Source organism: Clarias gariepinus, chromosome 18, assembly GCF_024256425.1.
Source record: "Clarias gariepinus isolate MV-2021 ecotype Netherlands chromosome 18, CGAR_prim_01v2, whole genome shotgun sequence".
In the NCBI taxonomy this organism is placed as follows: domain Eukaryota; kingdom Metazoa; phylum Chordata; class Actinopteri; order Siluriformes; family Clariidae; genus Clarias; species Clarias gariepinus.
Genome location: NC_071117.1, coordinates 6,975,837 through 6,997,292, shown reverse-complemented (window position 1 = coordinate 6,997,292; position 21,456 = coordinate 6,975,837). Strand labels below are relative to the sequence as shown.

The following is a 21,456-nucleotide window of genomic DNA, read 5'->3' as shown; positions in this document are numbered from 1 at the left end:
ATTTTCCAACAGCACTTTTTATTCTTTTCCATAGCAAGTCCAATAATATCTGTCTATTTAAATGAGCTATTTATTTACTTTTTGTTAACCCTCATGTTGTGTGTAACCAATGTTTTTGGCTTCCACCCATAATGGACTCAGGACTTTTAAGCAAGGCTGTCATCTCTTGGACCCATATTGGTGATTAAGAAGTTAAACTACAGTACTCAGCAGAAGGTCCCTCTCTTAGGCCCTTGAGCAAAGTCCTTAACCTTCAACTGCTCAGATGTATGAGATAAAAATGTAAGTCATTTTGAAGAATGGCATCTACCAAATCCCTAAATAAAAATGTAATTATCATACAAAATATTCATACATCTGGCAAGACTGTATAGGTATTCTGCTTTTTCTTTCCAGTTTTAAGGTCCTACCTGTATGTTCCCAGGGCTCTATGTTTCCCAGTTCTATTTAGCACATAAGGGAAACCTGAACACAATATTCCATAGCTCTCTATTTATCTGATGACTTCTTTTTTTGAGACCCCCAAATCCACATATACTGTAGGCAAAGGTGTCAAGTAATGAAGTACAAATACTTTGTTACTTTACTTGAATACTCCTTACATTTTAAAAATAGCCTCGTTACTATTTTATTTCATACATTCATTACTATTTTATTTTATATTGGGCCAGTGGTAGCTTAGTGGTTAAGACAATGGACTACGGTCTAGAAGATCCCAGGTTCAAACCCCACAACCACCAAGTTGCCACTGTTGGGCCCTTGAGCATAGCCCTTAAACCATCACTGCTCAGATGTATAATGAGATAAAAATGTAAGTCGCTCTGGATAAGAGCATCTGCCAAATGCCTAAATGTAAATTTTCATTCTTGTCATTCAAAAAACTAACAAAAAAAACATCTGGATAAATCGCACCATCCGGATGGAGCTAATTTGATTGTGGTTGGATGAGAATCGATCCATCGCACCTGCACATGACGTCACGTCACACACTCCAGCAAGGACGTCTGAATAAAATAGCATTTTCGGTTGATAAGGTTGTGATAAGTAGACAAAGACGTCCGTGATAGAGACTCAAGATTTGAGCGAAATGTCACAACCAAGCACCAGCGAGGAAGGTAACAGCACCAGGAAGGTAACAGGAATGATATATTAGATTAATCACCTATTAATTAATAATTAACTTGGATTAATCTTTCATTCTGACAGCACTAATGTTTATTGTAGACAACCATACAAGGGTAATTGTTACTAAGCCTGCCCTGGGTGCACTAATTTCCTTGTATGTTGCCCTCACAGATTCCTGCAGCTAAGCTTGGATGTACATTTACATTCCAATAAAGGTTCCCGATGACATGCCTCTGAAGTTTGACTTTTTGCACCATTAAAATACTTTAGGCAACTAGTTCTCATATCATCTTCTCCATGAAACATGTTAATGCTCAGTAGTACGTATATGGTTCTTTAATGTATTTGCATTGTACTTAAATGAATTATTTTTCATTTGCCATATACAGTATCCCAAATCACTATGGACGTTAAAAAATACAACAAAGAAAACAACACATTTTTCTTTTCTTTTTTTATGAGGTGTTAGTGCAGTATATAGGCCCATGACACAGCCTAAGCTTTTATCCTTAATGCGTTTTTCCCCCTCACGTTACTTTTACTCAAGTACTTACTTAGTACTTTAAGTAGTTTTGAAACCAGTACTTTTACACTTTTACTTGAGTAAAAAGCTCGAGTTGATATTTCAACTTTTAAAGATGTCTTTTTAAACCCTAGTACAGGTCCTTCTCAAAAAATTAGCATATTATGATAAAGTTCATTATTTTCTGTAATGTACTGATAAACATTAGACTTTCATATATATTTTAGATTGATTACACACAACTGAAGTAGTTCAAGCCTTTTATTGTTTTAATATTGATGATTTTGGCATACAGCTCATGAAAACCCAAAATTCCTATCTCAAAAAATTAGCATATCATGAAAAGGTTCTCTAAACGAGCTATTAACCTAATCATCTGAATCAACTAATTAACTCTAAACACCTGCGAAAGATTCCTGAGGCTTTTAAAAACTCCCAGACTGGTTCATTACTCAAAACCGCAATCATGGGTAAGACTGCCGACCTGACTGCTGTCCAGAAGGCCATCATTGACACCCTCAAGCAAGAGGGTAAGACACAGAAGGAAATTTCTGAACAAATAGGTTGTTCCCAGAGTGCTGTATCAAGGCACCTCAGTGGGAAGTCTGTGGGAAGGAAAAAGTGTGGCAGAAAACGCTGCACAACGAGAAGAGGTGACCTGACCCTGAGGAAGATTGTGGAGAAGGACCGATTCCAGACCTTGGGGGACCTGCAGAAGCAGTGGACTGAGTCTGGAGTAGAAACATCCAGAGCCACCGTGTACAGGCGTGTGCAGGAAATGGGCTACAGGTGGCACATTCCCCAGGTCAAGCCACTTTTGAACCAGAAACAGCGGCAGAAGCGCCTGACCTGGGCTACAGAGAAGCAGCACTGGACTGTTGCATGTCATTCGGAAATCAAGGTGCCAGAGTCTGGAGGAAGACTGGGGAGAGGGAAATGCCAAAATGCCTGAAGTCCAGTGTCAAGTACCCACAGTCAGTGATGGTCTGGGGTGCCATGTCAGCTGCTGGTGTTGGTCCACTGTGTTTTATCAAGGGCAGGGTCAATGCAGCTAGCTATCAGGATATTTTGGAGCACTTCATGCTTCCATCTGCTGAAAAGCTTTATGGAGATGAAGATTTAATTTTTCAGCACGACCTGACACCTGCTCACAGTGCCAAACCCCCTAGTAAATGGTTTACTGACCATGGTATTACTGTGCTCAATAAGTGTTTTAGCACTAATAACACCCCTAAAGAGGAATACAGAGTGTTGAAATGTGATTCTCGAATAAACTACTGAAAACATTTCGGTGGCATGGTGGTGTAGTGGTTAGCACTGTCGCCTTGCACCTCCAGGGTCCGGGTTCGGTTCCTGGCCAGGCTCGATTCCTCTCTCTATGTGCATGGAGTTTGCATGTTCTCCCTGTGCTTGGTGGGTTTCCTCCCACAGTTCAAAGACCTGCAGATCAGGCTAATTGACATTACCAAATTGCTAATAGTGTGTATATGTGTGTGCCCTGCATTGGCACCCCACCTTGTGCCCTAAACCTCCTGGGATAGGCTCCAGACCACCCACGACCCTAAATACAGGATAAAGTGGTATAGATTATGAGTAAGTAAACACATTTTTTATATAAAACCATTAAAACATTTTTAAATATATAAATGGAGTAAAATATATAATAAATAGAAACTGCATTTTGCCTCAATTTATTGTTTCTTTTGGCTCTGGCTGCTTTAAAAACAAAACTGAAAGTGCCTCCCTTTTCTTTTTGCTACCATCCTTGATGATAACGTTTAGCGCTTCACTCGCATGCTGAACATGCTTTTGATGCCAATGCAAATTTCTTGAAAAGTTTTATTTCTGGAGGCAGAGTGTTCATATGCCGAGGTACCACTGAAAGTGCTTTCGCAGTTTTGCTTTTTTTTTTCAGTCTTCGTAATATGCCATGAAATAAGATAAGAACTCCTTTAAGGTAAGGTAGGTAGAGGACAAAAAGAAAATTTGTCATGTTACTGAGTAACTGCAAAATGCCATAGAAAACGACTTGTCAGTATGGTACAGTATACTGTACACTGTGCCATAAGTGATGACCTGTTACATATTCAAACCTAGAGGACGCTCTTATACTGGCTTGAACATCCATGATCCAAGATCTGACCATGTGACCTTAAGACTTATCCTCACAGAACTGCAACAACAACAAAGGTAAAAACAAGTCATTGCTCTAAAAGCCTCCAGACCGATTGCATAAACAAAAATCCGTCTCTGTCTGCGGCAAGGAAGTGTCTGTGTGACTTTAATAGACATTAATGTGTAAACAGTGGCTAAATCTGGCTACTGTCGACATTCCTCGTGAAATTAATGAGAGGGTGTGCGTCTTACGACGGGAGCGCTCTGTTCGTGACCTCCGGGTCATGTTTTTTAGTGTGCGTTCGTGTGTAATGAGAGTTTACAGAGCGTATCGTTTGCTTCCTGTCTGGTAGAGGTGGGCTTTACATCTCTGAAGGTTTGGGGCACAGTGCCGGAATTTAGATAACTGATAGAGATAACTGGTGAGCAGGCTTGGATGGAATTCAAGCCCCTGTGTGTGTATGTGTGTGTGTGTGTGTGTATAAGCGTGTTTAGTGTTCTCTAAGTACCCATGATTTATCATCCATGAACTCTTCGGTGACCATGTGAAGTTCCCAGCGCTGCACATGTTTTAGTAATCAAGATAAATCACACACCGACTTGAGTACTGTCTTTATAACATTATCACATTATTCTCTTCTCTTTTTTTGGTTTCATTTACAAACATTATGGTATACCTTTTTTTTTATCACAGCTCATATGACATGTCCTTGGAAAATATCGCACTATGAGACACATATAAGAAAGCAGACACACAGGTGAGACACACACACACATACACACTCATAAAACATCATCAGCCATAATAAATAATTTTGAAACAGTGACAAAGCAAGCACCGAGTTTAAAACACATCCAAACAACGTGTTACAAATGTGATCGTCTCAAGCAATGTGGAATTTTTGTTCCCTTTTTTTTTTTTTTTTTCCCCAGCAGCATTAAGGAAATATTGTCCCACACAGCCATTGGAGATTTAAGTAATATTTTGTTAAATACATACAGGACATTTTGGATTCTCCCAGGAACGTCTTTCCCATCCTGCATGATTTATGACCTGGAATTGCCCACTGGAGGAAAGTGCGAGATGGAGAGAGAAAGAGAGAGAGAGAGAGAGAGAGAGAGAGAGAGGTTCTGTGTGTGAACATGTGTTGGCATTTATTTCCTAACAGAGACCTCATTCTGGTCGCAGCATTATGAGGCCCTGAAAATGCTGTGTGGACAAAAACTTCCTCCTCTTAGGGAAGCTTGATTAAGAATAATTCCTGTCATTCTTATAAGACATCCATATCTCTTCATGTCTAATGTTTTTCTCGAAAAAAAAAAAAAAATAATAATATGCAAAGTTATGCAATAGTTACACTGGGAATGTTTTCAAAGTTGGTTTTAGCAACTGGAATTGCATGTACCTTTATGTATTTAATATCCTTATTTGGCAACTCTTTAAGGCCTATTGTATATCGTCTTCAATACTTTACTTATCACTTGGTTACTGCTACTACAGTACATGCCCTAAACACACCAGATTCAGAATCTGATTCTACTTTCCAGTTACTACAAATAGTGCTGCCCAGAACTCGACCTCTCAGCACTCTCAGCCTGATTACTGATCGTTATACACCTGAGTCGGATCACACTACTACTGTAACACCCACACAGTATACACTGCCTGGTCAAAAATGAACTCGCACCCTCTAAAATCTCATTCAGCTGCCTTTAGCTTTGATTACAGCACACACTCTGGTGTCCAGTTCAATGTGAAAATGAATCCTCGTGATCCCAGAAACACTCCTTTGCACTCCATAGAAGTGATAACCTCGTCATTCGGTACATTGAAGTCGTTGCTGAGTCTAGACCTGAGCAACTGATCAACCCCAGATCATACCAACGCCTCCAGAGGCTTGTCCAGTGGACACTATGCATGATGGGTGCATCGCTCCATGCACTTCCCTTTTTACACTGATGCACCATCACTCTGGACTCGTCAGACCACATGACCTTTTACCATTGCTCCAAAGTCCAGACTTTTATCACTAATCCTTCCTTCCAGGTTTGAATATTTTGGCCGGTTCTTAACCCTGTTCCAGTAATTCAAGCTACCTCTTTAGTTTTTATCTTGATGGAGGCAGGAAAGTCATTTGACTTTTCTGCAATGATGACATGCTTTTGGCCAGGCAGCTCGCTCACCCGGATGGTAAATAATGTTCTGTGTGTTCTCTGCAATTTTCATGTCAAGGCTTTACGTCTTTGTTTGTTCTCCTGGTTTGTCTGCCTCTGTCTGTCCCAGTTGTCTGATTCTGTCCTGTTCCTGTTTGCCTGGTTTGCTGGTCCAGTGACCTTTGCTTGTTTACGTTTCGTTTGCTCTTAGTGTTTGGTTTTGATTGTTTGGATAAACCATCTGTAAAGTTTGTTTGACCTGTATCTGCATTCAAATCTGTTCATTACTTCATGATGCTAATATTATTACTTTGTTTTGATTCATAATTTTTTGGCTTTCAACATGGACCCCATGTGTGGTATTTATCGTTCGTGTTAGACACCTGTCTAACAGGGACTAGAAAGTTTGTGGGAACAAACCAGAACTAATTACAGTTGATGACCATTACACAGAACGTTTTTTTTTTTTTTTTTTTACCCAAATGCTGTTGGGGGTGATGGTAAAACGCTGTACAGTACATACATAGATACGGACATACGTACATAGATGTCAGTTTCAACCACTGTGGGCATGACTATTATATTTAAATGTAATTTCTTGTGTGTGTGTGTGTGTGTGTGGTTGTGTTCACTCTCAGTGTTTAGTCATCATGGACACCGTTGTTTGGCCAACAAACCCTAAAGGACGTTAAACTTTCTGAAAGAGACCATTTTCCCCACTGTGTGTAATTTCTCAACTGCAATGACACACTAAGTATGTGTGTCTATGTGTGTACAGTATATTTGGGGGTATGGTTCCTGTACCAGAAACAACACCACAGGACCCCATAAGGGACAAAATGTGAGGTGTCTTTCAGCTGTTGATGCCATTTTCTTCCATATACAGTAGAATGTCCATTCGGGTCCTCATAATGTCACAAACACACAAATGGATGTGAAGTCGCTTTTATAATCTAACACTGGTATGAGATTTTCAACTCTGCCTGCTGCTTGCTTGGGGCAAAGACGAAGCCTGATTCATAAGCAATCAAAACAGGGGGTCGAGTGCCAGATTGAACATCTGTTCATTTGCTAGAAAGCCTCGAAATCCTCTTTGAGTTGTGTGTTTGCGACTCGTCCTACAGAGCAAGCGGGTTATGGGATTTTCCATAACGCACTGTGAGCATTCATCGATTATAGTTTTAACCTTGGGTGACAGAAAAAAAAATCTAAATTTTGCGGATTCCTTTACTTAATTGGGGCCATGTTAACTAGGTTACGCAAATAGGTTTTGTGGTGTTGCAACACAATTTGTGTTGCATTTACATAACACAAGTTTACACATGTTTGCGGTTCAGCCAAGTTTTTACATCACGTCATTATGTATGGTGGCTAGCAAAGATCAAAACACACCCACACTGCATATCCTCTAGGACATGTCCACCACACACCAGCCAACTCACCCCTGTGTCTTTTCAACCAGTTGGGATGTGGTACTGCCTGCACCATTTTTTTTAAATAGTGTACTGTATATGTGTCTTGTACTGTGTTAAGTAGTTTTTATCTACACCATTTTTTATTATTCTTCCCTTTTTTACCATTAAAGGCCTCAAATGGTCGAAGTTATCTCAGACCTCACTTTCCTCAGTCACTACTGAATGGTCCGTGTTGTAAATTCGCTCATCTAAGCAGATGTCCTCAGTCAAAGAACTGCAGTTACTGGGACCCTCATGGAGCGCCACCCTGCCGTTTCCTTGCACCAGTCCTGCACCATTGCGGCAGCTTATCACAAGTCTACGGCTCTCCTCTGAGGGTGGGGCTGAGGCTGCAGGTTCGGGGGTGTCTGAACGTTCTTGCGGTGAAGCCACATTAATGCTCGCACTCTTGCCATGAGCTGTTTGGCTGTGGGTGTTGCGATATTCCTCCTCAATGTCCTTCCCTAGCTTCCAACGCTTCCATCGCTTCAACATTTCATTCTGCACCTGGACAAAGGGGTAGGTTATGAAGAAATTAATAATTCATATAGAAAAAAAAATAATTTTTAAATTTTACTTGACTACAAGTTCTCACCTCCTTGTTGATGAAGCAGTACAGAATGGCCACCAGCAAACCCTGTGTGTAGAGAGATACGGTGTACGTCAAAACTAATTTGTGTTAGGGTCATAAAATGGTCGGTTTATCTTAAATTTAAGCAGGTAAATTTATCTTAACTATCTGATCTCATGTCAGATCTAATATGGAAGTTTATTTCCACTTTGGTGAGGAGGGAAGGAGCTATTAGCTATTAGCAAACTAGCCAAAGGTTTATTAAAAGAATAGGAATACATTTCCAAAGTATACAGCAAGATCAATATTAGGATACCCTTTGTTGGTAAAATGAAAGGCTTTTTATACTGCTTGTGTGATTGTGTAAGTAATTCCACAGCTGAATAATCTGTAGGATAGTGATGGATATTATGATGTTTGTTGTGGAAGTTAACAGTCACGTGACAGAAATAGCTAACCTAGCATCATCATAAGCCTGACCTATTCACCTAATGGATGATTGCATCATACAGTGCCCCAAATAACAACTACTGTGTGATTCGCCAATATACAAAACAAGAACAATACTACAGTATGCCAAATAATACTGATATTTTGTGATCCTCTTGCATGACTTAGCACTTCACTAGCTATGACTGTGCAATGTACTGTAGAGGATAATATTAAATGCATGCATGTGCAACTTTCAGAGAAGACCTGTTCTGTTGATGGTCCTGCATTCTAAACAGTGGCCCATTGTGTTCGTTATGTTTTTTTAGACCTGACTCGAACCACAGCCAAGTACACTGTATAATGCTTGAGACCACCCTTTACAGGGTCTTCCTAAAGTATTCATATCCCTTAAACTTTTCCACAATTTGTTACACTACAACCACAAACATACATGTACTTTATTGGGATTTTATATGCTAGACTAACACAAAATGGCACATAATTGTTTTGGCGAAGGAAAATTATTAATGGTTTTTAAAGTATTTTATAAATATAAATCTGAAAAACCAGTGGAACCTTGCCTTCAGAAGTCACCTAATTATATATACAGTCCAACTGTGTGTAATTTACAAGTAATGTCAGTATAAATACTTCTGTTCTGTGAAGACCTCAGGGGTTTATTAAAGAATATTACTGAACAAACAGCATCATGAAGCCATTGGAACACACCAGACAGGTCAGGGATAAAGTTGTGGAGGAATTTAAATCATGGATAGGTTATAAAAAAAAATCCAAAGCTTTGAACATCTCACAGAGAACTGTTCAATAAGCTGACAGGCCAGGCAAGGAAGAGATTTAATCAGAGAAGCAGCCAAGAGGCCCATGGTAACTGTGGCCCATGTGCACATCCACAGCTCAGGTGGGAGAATCTGTCCACAGAACAACTATTAGTTGTGCACTCCAAAAATATGGCCTTTATGGAAGACTGGCAAGAAGAAAGCTGTTGTTGAGAAAAAGACAGAAGAAGTTCCAATTGGTGTTTGCGACAAGCCATGTGGGTGATACAGCAAACATGTGGAAGAAGGTTCTCTGGTCAGTTGAGACCAATATTGAACTAATCCATTGAGATCAACATTGGCCAAAATGCAAATTGCTACAACATTTGTGGTGGAAAACTAACACTGCATGGTGGTGGCAGCATCGTGTTGATGGGAAAATGGTTTAAGCCAAATACAGGGCAATCTTAGAAGAAAACCTGTTAGAGTCTGTAAAAGACTTGTGACCGGAGAAAAGGTTCACCTTGCAGCAGGGCAACGACCGTAAACATACAGCCAGAGCTACAATGGATTGGTTTAGATCAAATGGTTGTAATATGACAAAATTTTTAAAAAGTTCCAGGCACTGTAAAGTGGACCTAGTTGATTCCTGGCTTGGCATGGTGCAGAGCGTTCACACTACCCAAACGTATCATCTTTTAAGGTCTGGTTTAATTGGGTATCTGAGTCCCCAGTATTAATGTTAGGTTAATTCTCCTGCTAAACTAGCAAGTTAGTAATGTGAAAGGAAATATAAAAACATTTATTATGGATTTTTTTCTTATTTTTGAGTATGGTATAGCATTTTCTTTTCCTTGAGTTAGATATAATAGATAAGATTTTACTTAAATAAAAGTTGACATTTGGCATTTATGATTCTATGTGAGTTAAAGTACAAAAGTACTTTCAAATTTACTTAATCAAAATCCTAAGCTTGCACCAAGCTCCCAGCACCTCCAAGTTTCCAATGTTGGGCCCATAGTCAAGGCCCCTAACCCTCAACTGCTTAGAGGTATAATGAGAAAAAAATGGTATGTCAATCTAAATAATGCCATCTGCCAAATGCTGTAAATGTGCTTGGTTACCTTCCGCACCTGATAACAACCTACAGAACCTTTAGATAGATTACCCTGACCGGCACATTCAATTCAAAGACAGAGATTCATAAAAAAGATAAATCAGCATTTCAGCACGCAACTTAAGATCACTAACTCTGGCCGGTTAGTGATCTTAGCGTCTTTGGTGAACATTATGTATATTATAAATATATTCTTTTCTGCCATTTACTTAATTCTTTTTGAATGACTCTTTGATTTCTGACCTGAAAGGAGTTGAAGAACAGGTCATAGAAGAGACGAATGAGCCGCAACAGAGATTCCCTTTCCACAGACTCGTCAATGACGAAGGTGAAGAGGATGGCATGAATCCCCAACAGTGGAATTAGTGTAAGTGTAGATTTAGCCAATCTAAAAAGAGATTTTATTTAAATTAATAGAAATAGTTAATTATTTATTATTGAATGTATAATATCTTAAATCGAACCACGCAAACTAAATATAATGTTGTGAACTTTATAGTGAACATTACCTGAACTTATAGTCTGTGTACCTCATCTGATGAGCCTTAAGTTTGGACATCAGGATCTTTATAATTCTAATAAATATAAAGAAATTAATCTGAGAGAAAGAGGGGGAGGGGGGGAAGAGCAGAAGAAGAGGAGAGTAGAAGAAGAAGAAAACAAAGCTGTTTGTAAGCCACATTATTCATGCAAGCAGAACCAATTCTCCTCTTAAACAACATTTTTTTTTTATTTTTTTTATTTTATTTTTCACACGGGTACACTCAGTACAAGACCCAGAGTGTGTTTGCTATATGAAACTGTTAGCACATGTGTTAGCAATCTGTTAGCTAGTTAACACTGTCCAGCTGGTGAAAATTGGAGAAAACACACACTAACAACAGGGCTGCGTGTAACCTGTTACTGAACTGAGCTCAACGTTTTGTTTTTGTGCTCAAGTGTGAAAAAAAAAATGTCTGGAGACATCAACACCTAAGGCTGTTGTTCGCACCATGTTGTGTGTGTGCTAACCATAGTTACTCGTATTAGAGCTTTGGACAGAGGACAACGGTTTCCTTGGTTTAAAGAAGTGCAAATCAGGCCACAACATTTCCAGATTCTAAACTGAAGTACGGGGTGGGTTCAAGTCATAATTGTGCAGAACAACAGAACACACTTATGACAGTAAAAACTCTTTATTTCTCTATACAATCCCCTGCTACATTAATGCATCTTCATTGAGATACCATTGAGTTAGAAAGTTTGCTATGATCGGACTGCCTGCCTTTTCTCTAAAACACCGGCCTCCCAGGAACTCCTTTGATGGCCCAAACATGCAGAAAGGGCTTGGAGCGAGGTCAGGACTGTACGGAGGATGTGGCAATAACTCTCAGCCGAGTTCCTGTAACGTGCAAGTGGTTCACGGGCTCCAAGCCACCTTGGGATTGTCATTTACGGACATTAGGCCTTCTTTAAAACATTTGCACTGTTTAAATGTTTTACTCTGGCTGAGAGTCTCATCACTGTACTGTGCTGCTCTTCTGTAAATGCCCTGGTTCACCATAAATGTAGTCCCAGTTTGACTCGAATGCAGCTCATATTTACTGCTTGTTGTTGGTTACTTGTAAGACTTTAGTGGATGGATTGATCTGTCCATATCATACTGTATATGGCACATACTGTATAATGTAGACAGATCAATCTAATAGAGCTTTAAAAAGAGTAACTATAGACAAGACACACACAACTTGGGGTGAACAGGAACATTGGAGTATATATTATATCAAACCTACCTATCTAGTTGTTCATATGACAGTAGGTAATACATTTTAAGCAACAAACTCAAATTAATTCATGTGTCCTACCAGACAGATGAACAGGATGGGCGAGCGGATGATCCACCAGTAGCCCATGTTTACATTCTCCCCCCAGCATCTGCGCAGCGAACACAAACGCATCACAAACTTGTTTCAACACTGCAGCTGTAAACACATTCTCCATATGACTGAGTGCAGACCGTACATCACTTCGTTTCATACACACGCCGAGAGACACGCAAGAGAACGCCAGGACCTGTATGTCAGGTGACACCATGGATCAGAACCATTGATATGGACGGAGAAAGCTTTTGTAAATTATTATGTTTGCTTTAACCCAATAAATAATGCTATTTAAGCCCTTATCGTTCCACATGTTCTTAAAGCACCATATAACTTACTTTCCTACTTTTATTGAATGGGTTTCTGGCTGAGGAAGAAGAGATGATTGACTTAAAAGTGCACACATAGTGAAGATCTTACCAACCATAAATTAGTTCTTATAACCAATCATAACGCAGAAAGTGGGATTCATCAGAAAAGATTGGAAGCCTAAATTAAAGCTGAAAAGAAAAAAATACTATTGTTATACACTAAAAAAAAAAAAAAGGCAAATGCTAAGATTGTATTTAGTCTGCTTTAGCTTTGATCATAAAACATACTTTGTGGTCCAGTTCTTGTGTGTAACTGATTTCTCATGCTCCAATCGAAATTTCGAAATTTGTCTTTGCCATCAGGAATAAAAAAACATAGATGTGATACTCTGGTGATTCAGTACATTCCGGTCGTCAGCTGACTTTATTTTATTGCCCCATAACGTTGCTGAGTCTCGACCTGAGCGACTGATCAACCCCAGATCATAACACTGTCTCCAGAGGCTTGTACAGTGGACACGATGCATGATGGGAGCATCGCTTCATGTCCTTCCCTTCCTCCCCTCATCACTCCGGGAATCACTCCAAAGTCTAGTGTTTCTGACGAGTCTCACTAACCAGCCGTTTTCTTAGGGAGACACACCTGTTTAGTCCCAATCCTGTGAGTTCATCACCCTGTGTGTGTATGGGAACTTTCCTACTTTCACTCCGCAGGTTCCGCAGGTTTATAATACACCGCGGCCAAGTGAACCACGTTCCCGACGAACGAAACGAGGCATAGTCGTGGTGTTTGATTCGGTTATGACATAGCATAGTTTATTATCTGCTATGGTAGATCTGATTTATTCAAACACATTAATAAAGCTTTATATCCTCAGGATGGGTCATTGCATTTTTTAGAGATAATTGCAACAGAAATTTTTAAACAGAATGAACAAACTAATGAATTTTCTCGAAACGTTATAAAATAAAGTAAAGCTAAATCCTCTAAATCTCCTTATAAAATATCGCTGATTATCAACGCCAGAATGAATGGCGAATTGTCAATATTTCACGGATAAAAAAAAAAATATATATATATATATATATATATATATATATATATATATATATATATATATAATAAACTGCATATATGGAATGAAACCTGAGACAGTTACACACTGAATGACGCATAGATAGTATGCGCGATTCCTTGCGCCATCTGCTGAGAGAAATGAGAATCGCAGGTTGGAAAAGGCAGGAAACGGCATGACCGGCGCGCAGCTGTCAGCGATTTCACGTAAATAAGAGCAAAATAGCTTTATACTGGCTTTTACTGGTGCGATTTTGAAAATTTAAGCATACAGGGTGATTAAGCTCACAGATCTAGGAAAAGTCATGGAAGGAGGGTCCTGGAAATTAAACGAGTGTGAAGTATTATTTTTTTTTTACCCCCTTGCGGTCAAATGACCGCTGCTCGGCGCTTCTAGTGTTAAACATGGTTCAGCATTACCCTTCCAGGTTTTAGTAATGATTTGAAAGGTTCTTAACCCAGCTCCAGTTATTTCAAATCTCCTTAGTTGTTTTCTTTGCCTGATGCAACCCAACTTTTTTTTTGACAAGACAGTACATTATATCTCCAGCAGATAAAACGCTTCACAGTGAAACCACTTTGTGCATGTCAAAAAAAAAGTTACAATCGGATTAAACACTTTTTTATAATATGATTAAACAACATCTTGTCGGATCAGCGTTAATGTAAACATTGAACCAGAAATTTCTAATTGGAATTTCAACTTAGTTTCCAGTAAAGATTCTTTAGAATGATAATCTTCCTTTCAGTGACTTTTGATAAATAATCTTTTTGTTGTTGTTGTTGTTGTTTTGGCATGAGAAAAGTAAATGTAGATGGGAGAACCTGATCCTGCCCATGTTATCCTGCAGATATCTCTGCCCTGTTGCCATGGATACATCCCTGTTCATTAAATGCATTTCATAATTTAAATACGCAGTCCTACATGGAACATGGAACAGATTATAATTTTAGACTCCGCTCTAAATAACTTTTTCTTCCTCAAAAATCCATGACAACGAGAATGAATCATCATGTATTCTTCGCTGATATTTACCTTTCATTACTGAAATGGCAATGAAATGGTTAATTAATATTTCTACTTGCAGAAAAAGTTTTAATAAAAAAAATTAAAAAAATTAACATGCCAGAAAAGGTCTAGTATCTTGTGTTAATAAAGGTAAATATTTACACATTAGTTGACAGGAAATGCTAAAAATTAAATAAAATTACTTTCTAACTATCTAAATCAACGATAATAATAATAATAATAATAATAATAATAACAGGCGCATGCAACGATGAGTGGGCCCAAGCACCCTGCGGCATCTCCACCCAGGTGCACTACACAACCTGTGTGCTTTTTGAGTGTGCTAAGACCAACAAGAAGCCATCGCCGCTTGGGTGGACCACACAACTTGCACAACTTCACACACTATGATGTAATAGGACTAATGTCAGCTTGCAACCTAAATATTTGTCATGTCAATAAAGCATCATTTAAACCTCGTGTGTGCATGTGTGTGTGTGTGTGTGTATGTGTGTGTGTGTGTGTGTGTGTGTGTGTGAGAGAGAGACATGTAGGTGTGTGTGTTTGTGTGTGTGGTATGTGAGTCTGTGTGTTAACATTTGTGATGTGTATGTGTGTGAGACATGTGAATTGTCAGTGTGTGTGTGTCTATCTGCATTCGTGAGAGAGAGATGCGAGTGTGTGAGTGTTAACACTTGTGATGTCTACAGTATGTGTGTGTAAAATAGGGGGGATTCTATGTTAAGTTGATTCCTTAGAAAGAGTGTAACAAAATTGAACGGGTGGACGGTGCACACAGGCGGTGTTGTCTTTTCGGAGGTCTTAACAGGCTCAAAAGGCGGACACACACAAATCGTGCGCCCAAAAAGTGAAGGCACAGGTGCTTGAGCATATCAATGTTGTGAGGGCCTTTGTGCACATCCGCGGGTGGTGATGGTACAGGTGCTTGGGACCGCTCATCATTGCTTGCAACTACAGTTATTCCTTTTTTTACTTAAAAACATACTGTACACTACACTATACACACAAACACACTACACTTTCTACACAAGCGATGACCGGCCCAGGCACATGCGCAGTTACAATCGCCACCAAACCCGGCCCACATGCTCAAAAGTCTCACAGGTTGTATGTTGCGCACAGCTGGTCATGGCACAAGTGCTTGTGCCGATCATCATGGCGCGATGCAATTCCTGGTGAGTTAATTTTTAAGAAAAAAAAATTACATTTTTACTTACATCACATTACTAAATGGGAGAAAGTTGTTCGGTACTTACAGATTGTTTTCATTCAGATACTTCAGTGTCACCCAAGGCAACACGAATATCACCGGCGTGCCTGCAATTAAAAGTCTATGAGTAAATAATATAAAAAAACATCATCTGTAGACGTCATTTCCAATCTGCATCCAAACGTATATCATGTAGCGTACTAAGACAGGCATGACCACTACACCTGTCAGTCTCAGTGAAAGAGGCGTGGTCCCTAAACCTGTCATTTCTAGCTCTGAGTTTCACACACACACAGACACAAGACACACACATGGGCTCACCCCAGCCGATGCACAGGTAGATGGAGAAGTAGTTTCTCTCAGAGAAGACGGTTATGACCAGGAGGCTGTGCAGGTACAGCCCCTCCACCAGCAGCCAGTAATTATTGGCGATCACGCTGTACTGCATCATCACCATGGCGACCCGGCACGCTGCAGTTATCTGCCGTCATTGTCACAATTTCTTTCTTTACACACTTTGTGCAACGACATCGTACATCACACTACACACTAGGGTAAGGTAGTAACAGTCATAGAAGAAATATTGTGCATGAGTTTGTGTGTGTGTGTGTGTGTGTGTGTGTGCACCTTGATGTCGACACTCTGCTCGAGTTTGTGGTATCGTCCTGTCTGCGTGGTGATGATCAGATCCATCAGTGCATCTTTCACCAAGATGGACACGGCGCGCAGAATGAACGAGCCGAACAGATTCATGTGGATGTTGTTCCTCATGCAGTGTAACTTCCTGTTGAGTGGCATCATGGGAAAACACAAGAACGAACACACGACAAGCCCTGACGATCACTGCAGTTCACTGATTAATAAGCCACCAGGCACGCTTTATAATCTGTTTACAGTTGTGAAATAATGTAAACGTTTCACTTATGTTATAGCAGCTATAAGAGATGTAAATCATCAGTCATTTCCCGATTTGATTAATATCGTGATTGTCACAATTTGATATTACATTTCCCCTGATGTTGTTACAATTTTAAACCTTTAAAAAAAAGTTTAATGTTTAAAAGTTTCAATGTTTTTTTTTTATTTTAAAAAGTATCACATTCCTTACAACATCAATTTTCTCACTTAAAAACCAACCGCAACATTTAAACCCTACAAGCTTACAAATACAAGAGTTTAACATTTAACTTACATGTTTACGCTACATTGTTACTGAGCAGCACGTATCTCTGTCATCTGCAACTATTATTATTTCTAAAACCTAGCAAATAATTCACTCCTTCCACACGGAATGGAAATGTGTAAATAGTTCAGAGAGTCCCACCTGTAGGATCATCCTGAAAGAATGATGTTTTACTGCTTTAGATGCCTCCAAAGCCGCGAAACTCAACAGTGAGCAGGTTGAGTGGCTGCAAGCCCATGAGTACGCGGGGCTTCTAACGAGCGCAGTTTTTGATAACATAACGCCATGAAAATGTGTTTCTGTTGCGCCACTCAGGAGCTTCTGCAGGCTGATCAAACTGCAAACCAGACAAATCTGGTCACCGGGAGTGTAAACCCCTCTGTCCTAAAGACGTCAGATTTCTGACACTGGAGACTCTTCCATACATGACACATGAGTGTCTCACCTTATCATAGATTATAGTTTATTATCACTTTAAATCCATTTGTGTGATGGATCTGTTGTACACGTCGGTGTGAATGAGCTGTCTCTATAGAAACAGTGTTATAAATACAATTAAGTGTGTGTGTGTGTGTGTGTGTGGTGCGCATCTTCACCTGAATGCTGCGAGGATTCCAAGCGCAAGAACCAAAGCTGCCAGAGAGAGCGAGTAACCCACTGTATACATAATCCTGAATTTACTTATAATCTGCCAATACTCTTCCTATACACACACACACACACACACACACACACACACACACAGGGAAGGACAATAAAGAAAAATTACTTTTAAATATGTAAAAAGTTGTCTAAAGTTACACTTCTTTAGTGACATCATACAGGTCTATACACATATTTTCGTATAATGTAAGTAATTATTTAAATTAATTATAATTAACAATATTTTCATAAAATCCACATCATCTCACCCGTCGCTCGTCGTTCTCGTCACACTCGGTGGTGTTTTTACTGCTGGCCCAGTGACCGTCCGTGCCGCACACACGATACACTCGACCATGCTTAACTACACACACACACACACACACACACACGTTGACAACCCACAGAAAGAAATTCATTCGGTCGACTTTTCAAACTATGTAAGTGAAAAACATTTTTGATTTATTCCGTTGTAATATTATTATATTATTGCTCTGGATGACAGTCCGTCATCGTTGCAGATTTGTGCCGTGTTTCTCACCGTTGCGGTACCAAGGCAGGTACCATGGGCAGGAAACGTTAATGATGGATCCGGGCGAGCCATCAGGCCAACAGGTGTATTGATCAAAGGTCCTGTTACACACCAAACCTAATAATAATAACAATAATAAAAAGTTACTTCATTTTACTTGTGTGTGTGTGTGTGTGTGTGTGTGTGTTTGTAGACACATGTGTACGTGTAGACTCTTACCTGTAGCAGGTGGGCTGCTGTCGAAACTCTGAATACACTCATTCCGGTAGACGGCCCATTTCTCCCGCAATATCTTCAGAGCCAGACAGACCTGCGGGGAAAACATCAAACTCTGAACTGTTACACAGCATGTATGAGCGCACACACACACACACACACACGCCAAAATACTGATACGTATAAAAGTACCACAAAAAGAATGAAATGAAAATAAAACCTGATTATTTGTTAAGAGAAGGATTCTAGTGTGTGTGCTTTTATAGACATGGCTTCAATATCTTAAATAAATAAATGAATAAATAAATAAATACTAATACTGGAGCGGATAAAAGCAATTTTCAGTGGTGACTTTATGTTATTATTTGGATTGCTGTCTTAAAAATAGTAATGATATAATTGCATGAATACTTTTGTTATTACCACAACACCAACAAGAATAAAAACACTTAAAGGTCCTGTATATGCGTGCACAAATGGAAACACTTATCTGTCGGGATTTATTTGTACTTTTTTTAAAGGTAAAGTGCAGGTTAATTTGTTTAATTTTTACTTAAAATTGTGTGGTAATTATTTTTAGGTATAAATTTTTTCGGGCTGTGGAACGAATAATCTGAGATCTGAGTTTCCATTATTTCTTTTGGGGAAATTAAATTTGGTTTACGAGTGTTTTGGAATACGAGCCCACTTCTGGAATGAATTATGCTCGTAATCCAAGGTTCCACTGTATATGTTTGTGGACAATTTACTATGTGTGTGGGACAATTACATTTGTGATCTGTTATGACATTAGTAGGTTTAATTGGGGGGTGCTCTTCCTATATGATGTCACATTAGGGGGAAAATGATTTTCTAGGTTAAATCCTCAGCCAAAGGACAAAAAGCAAAAAGCAGGGATTTCTTTTTTCACGGCATTTCTGTTTGTGTGCACACATCCTGGAGGACCATTTAAATGCCTAAACTGTGAATCTTGCATAATATGTGCCCTTTAAATGAATGAAATTTAATACAAATAAATTGCTAGCCTTTTTTTCCTGCAATGAAGGACACAAAAGTTTTCCATTTAAGTAATGAAACGCATGCTTTCATCACTGCAAGCGGCTGATGACACAAGGACACAGTCATGTCATTAAACGTTGTATTGGATAGAGACTCAGGGTTAATTTGATGTGAATATAAAGCGAGAGCTCGCCAAAGCTGCGGTAATGACTCAACCAATTATCACAGAGACAATCTCACTTCTGCGTTCCACACCACATACATCACATCAGTAGCTTTATTTATAGCTCATTTTCATCCTCCTCCTCCTCCTCTTCGCCTTCTCTTGTTTCTTGCACGTGCGCTTATAATCTATTGATCCTTGATAAACATGCTTCTAAACTTTCATTCCCCTGCTCCTTCCCTGGTACACTATCTTTTATTTTCGACTGTTTCTCATCAGATTTAAAACATCTGAGACAATAAAATGCTAGTTTAATCAAATGCAGGATTTTGTTTAGTTTTTTGGTAATCCATTGATCTAAAATTACAACAGTATAAAATTTTCCCCCTGGGCTTTTTTTCTCTTTCTTAGGATCGCTACATTGGATCGTTCAATCTGTAAGTTATGACCTACAGTACCCTTTTCTTCAGTCTTGAGACTGGCACAGAAAATGTCTTCCATGGGCATAGGGATAAGGGCCTTGTCCAAGGTCCTAACTGAAAACCTGGCAGTTGCAGGCTCAAACCCCTAACCCTCAACCGCCGGAGCCCCAACTACTGTACCTGGCCAACACAAGTAATAAATGACTGAATGATTAAATGAATGCACACTCGATTTCTATCTACCCAATCACACCCATCACAGCACATTGTATCTGAAAGAATTTCCGACGAAGGTTTATTTTTATTCTTTACAATGCCAACAATGGTGTTTCTGTATGGTTAGTATTGTTCCTGCTGATCGACGTTTTGTTCTGTGGAACGGTGTGACAGTCATGTGCTTTATCTATTTCTGTTTATCTCTTTAACCATCTGCCTGAATGTGCAGGAATGTCTCAGTGAAGGAGAACTAGAACAGGTAATGGGGGATGAAAATCTGACATTTCTACATTCCTGTGTGTGTGTGTCTGTTTGTGCGCGTGCTCGTTACGCTTCATTAACTTTCAAGTAGATGTGAAAGACTTTGAACGACTAGTGATCATCAGTGGTGTCTGTGTGTTTGTGCAGGTATTTAACGCTTTGCAAACCCCCAAAGAGTCCCCGGTCCTCACAATGATAGGACCATGTCCAATGTCCTCATAATGTTACTACAATGCTGTTTTTTGATTAATTCCAGCACTATTTCCTGGTCATTAATGAGATTATGTCAGTTGAATTCCATGTATGAATCTAAGTTTGTGTGTGTGTGTGTGTTATGTTTTGAATCTTCACAACTTAGTGTGGTTATGAGTGTGTTTATGTGTGTGTGTGTGTGTGAGAGAGAGAGAGAGAGAGAGATAGTGGGGGACCAAGCAAAGTTGATATACAAATAAAAACAACCTGACTCATCTTCACATCATCCTCAAATTGAGAAGTGAGAACTGTACATCAGGGATAAACGGTTAGGTGTGTGTGTGTTTGTCTGTTTTGTGGTTCTCCAGAGGTCCCCAGAAGAACATTGAGAACAATGTAGAGATCATTTAACAAAACTAGCTCTCGAGGCCAAACGATTTCACCTTTTGTAACTGCAGATTTATAAACTATTTCTATTGAAAGTCATGAGTTCTATTTTAAGTTTTATAAAGGTGTGTAAACACAAACACACCCACACTGGGCCTCATTAATCAATCAGCGTTTAGCGTGAAGTGTGTAAATGTTTTCCTACCCCACACAGAACAAACTATTAAAAAACAAAAGCATTATTGCTTTGCCCTTATATGTGTACTGTATGTGGATAAACGTTAAATCAGTTCCCAAGTGCATTCATGACACAACAATGGTTTACATTTAGCCACGCCCATAAGACTTGCTTTAGTAACATGAAGTTCATGGTTTTGCTTAAAGCATCAGTGCAATAAGGAGTGTAAGCATTTGATACAGTGATGGCCATGACTTTCTGTAAACACTCACGTTCTGTGTGTGTGTGTGTGTGTGTGTGTGTGTATGTCTTA

The 21,456-nt window shown here is 39.3% G+C and overlaps 1 protein-coding gene across 2 annotated transcripts in view; it reads right to left on the bottom strand.

Moving 5' to 3' along the window:
- Positions 1–6,774: 6,774 nt before the first annotated feature.
- The window catches only part of gcgrb (glucagon receptor b), a 36,340-nt gene continuing 21,658 nt past the window's right edge, over positions 6,775–21,456 (bottom strand). Inside the window, exons 3-14 of one of the 2 annotated variants that reach the window (XM_053476526.1) lie at positions 18,329–18,419; positions 18,119–18,226; positions 17,847–17,941; positions 17,532–17,638; positions 16,380–16,536; positions 16,074–16,233; positions 15,799–15,859; positions 12,112–12,181; positions 10,777–10,865; positions 10,511–10,655; positions 7,967–8,008; positions 6,775–7,878 (exon numbers count right to left, since the gene is read on the bottom strand). In XM_053476526.1, coding sequence (XP_053332501.1) covers positions 7,525–7,878; positions 7,967–8,008; positions 10,511–10,655; positions 10,777–10,865; positions 12,112–12,181; positions 15,799–15,859; positions 16,074–16,233; positions 16,380–16,536; positions 17,532–17,638; positions 17,847–17,941; positions 18,119–18,226; positions 18,329–18,419 — 1,479 coding nt within the window. In that variant the 3' untranslated portion in view covers positions 6,775–7,524. The remainder of the gene's footprint in view (positions 7,879–7,966; positions 8,009–10,510; positions 10,656–10,776; positions 10,866–12,111; positions 12,182–15,798; positions 15,860–16,073; positions 16,234–16,379; positions 16,537–17,531; positions 17,639–17,846; positions 17,942–18,118; positions 18,227–18,328; positions 18,420–21,456) is intronic. The other variant, XM_053476527.1, reaches the window with a different exon arrangement.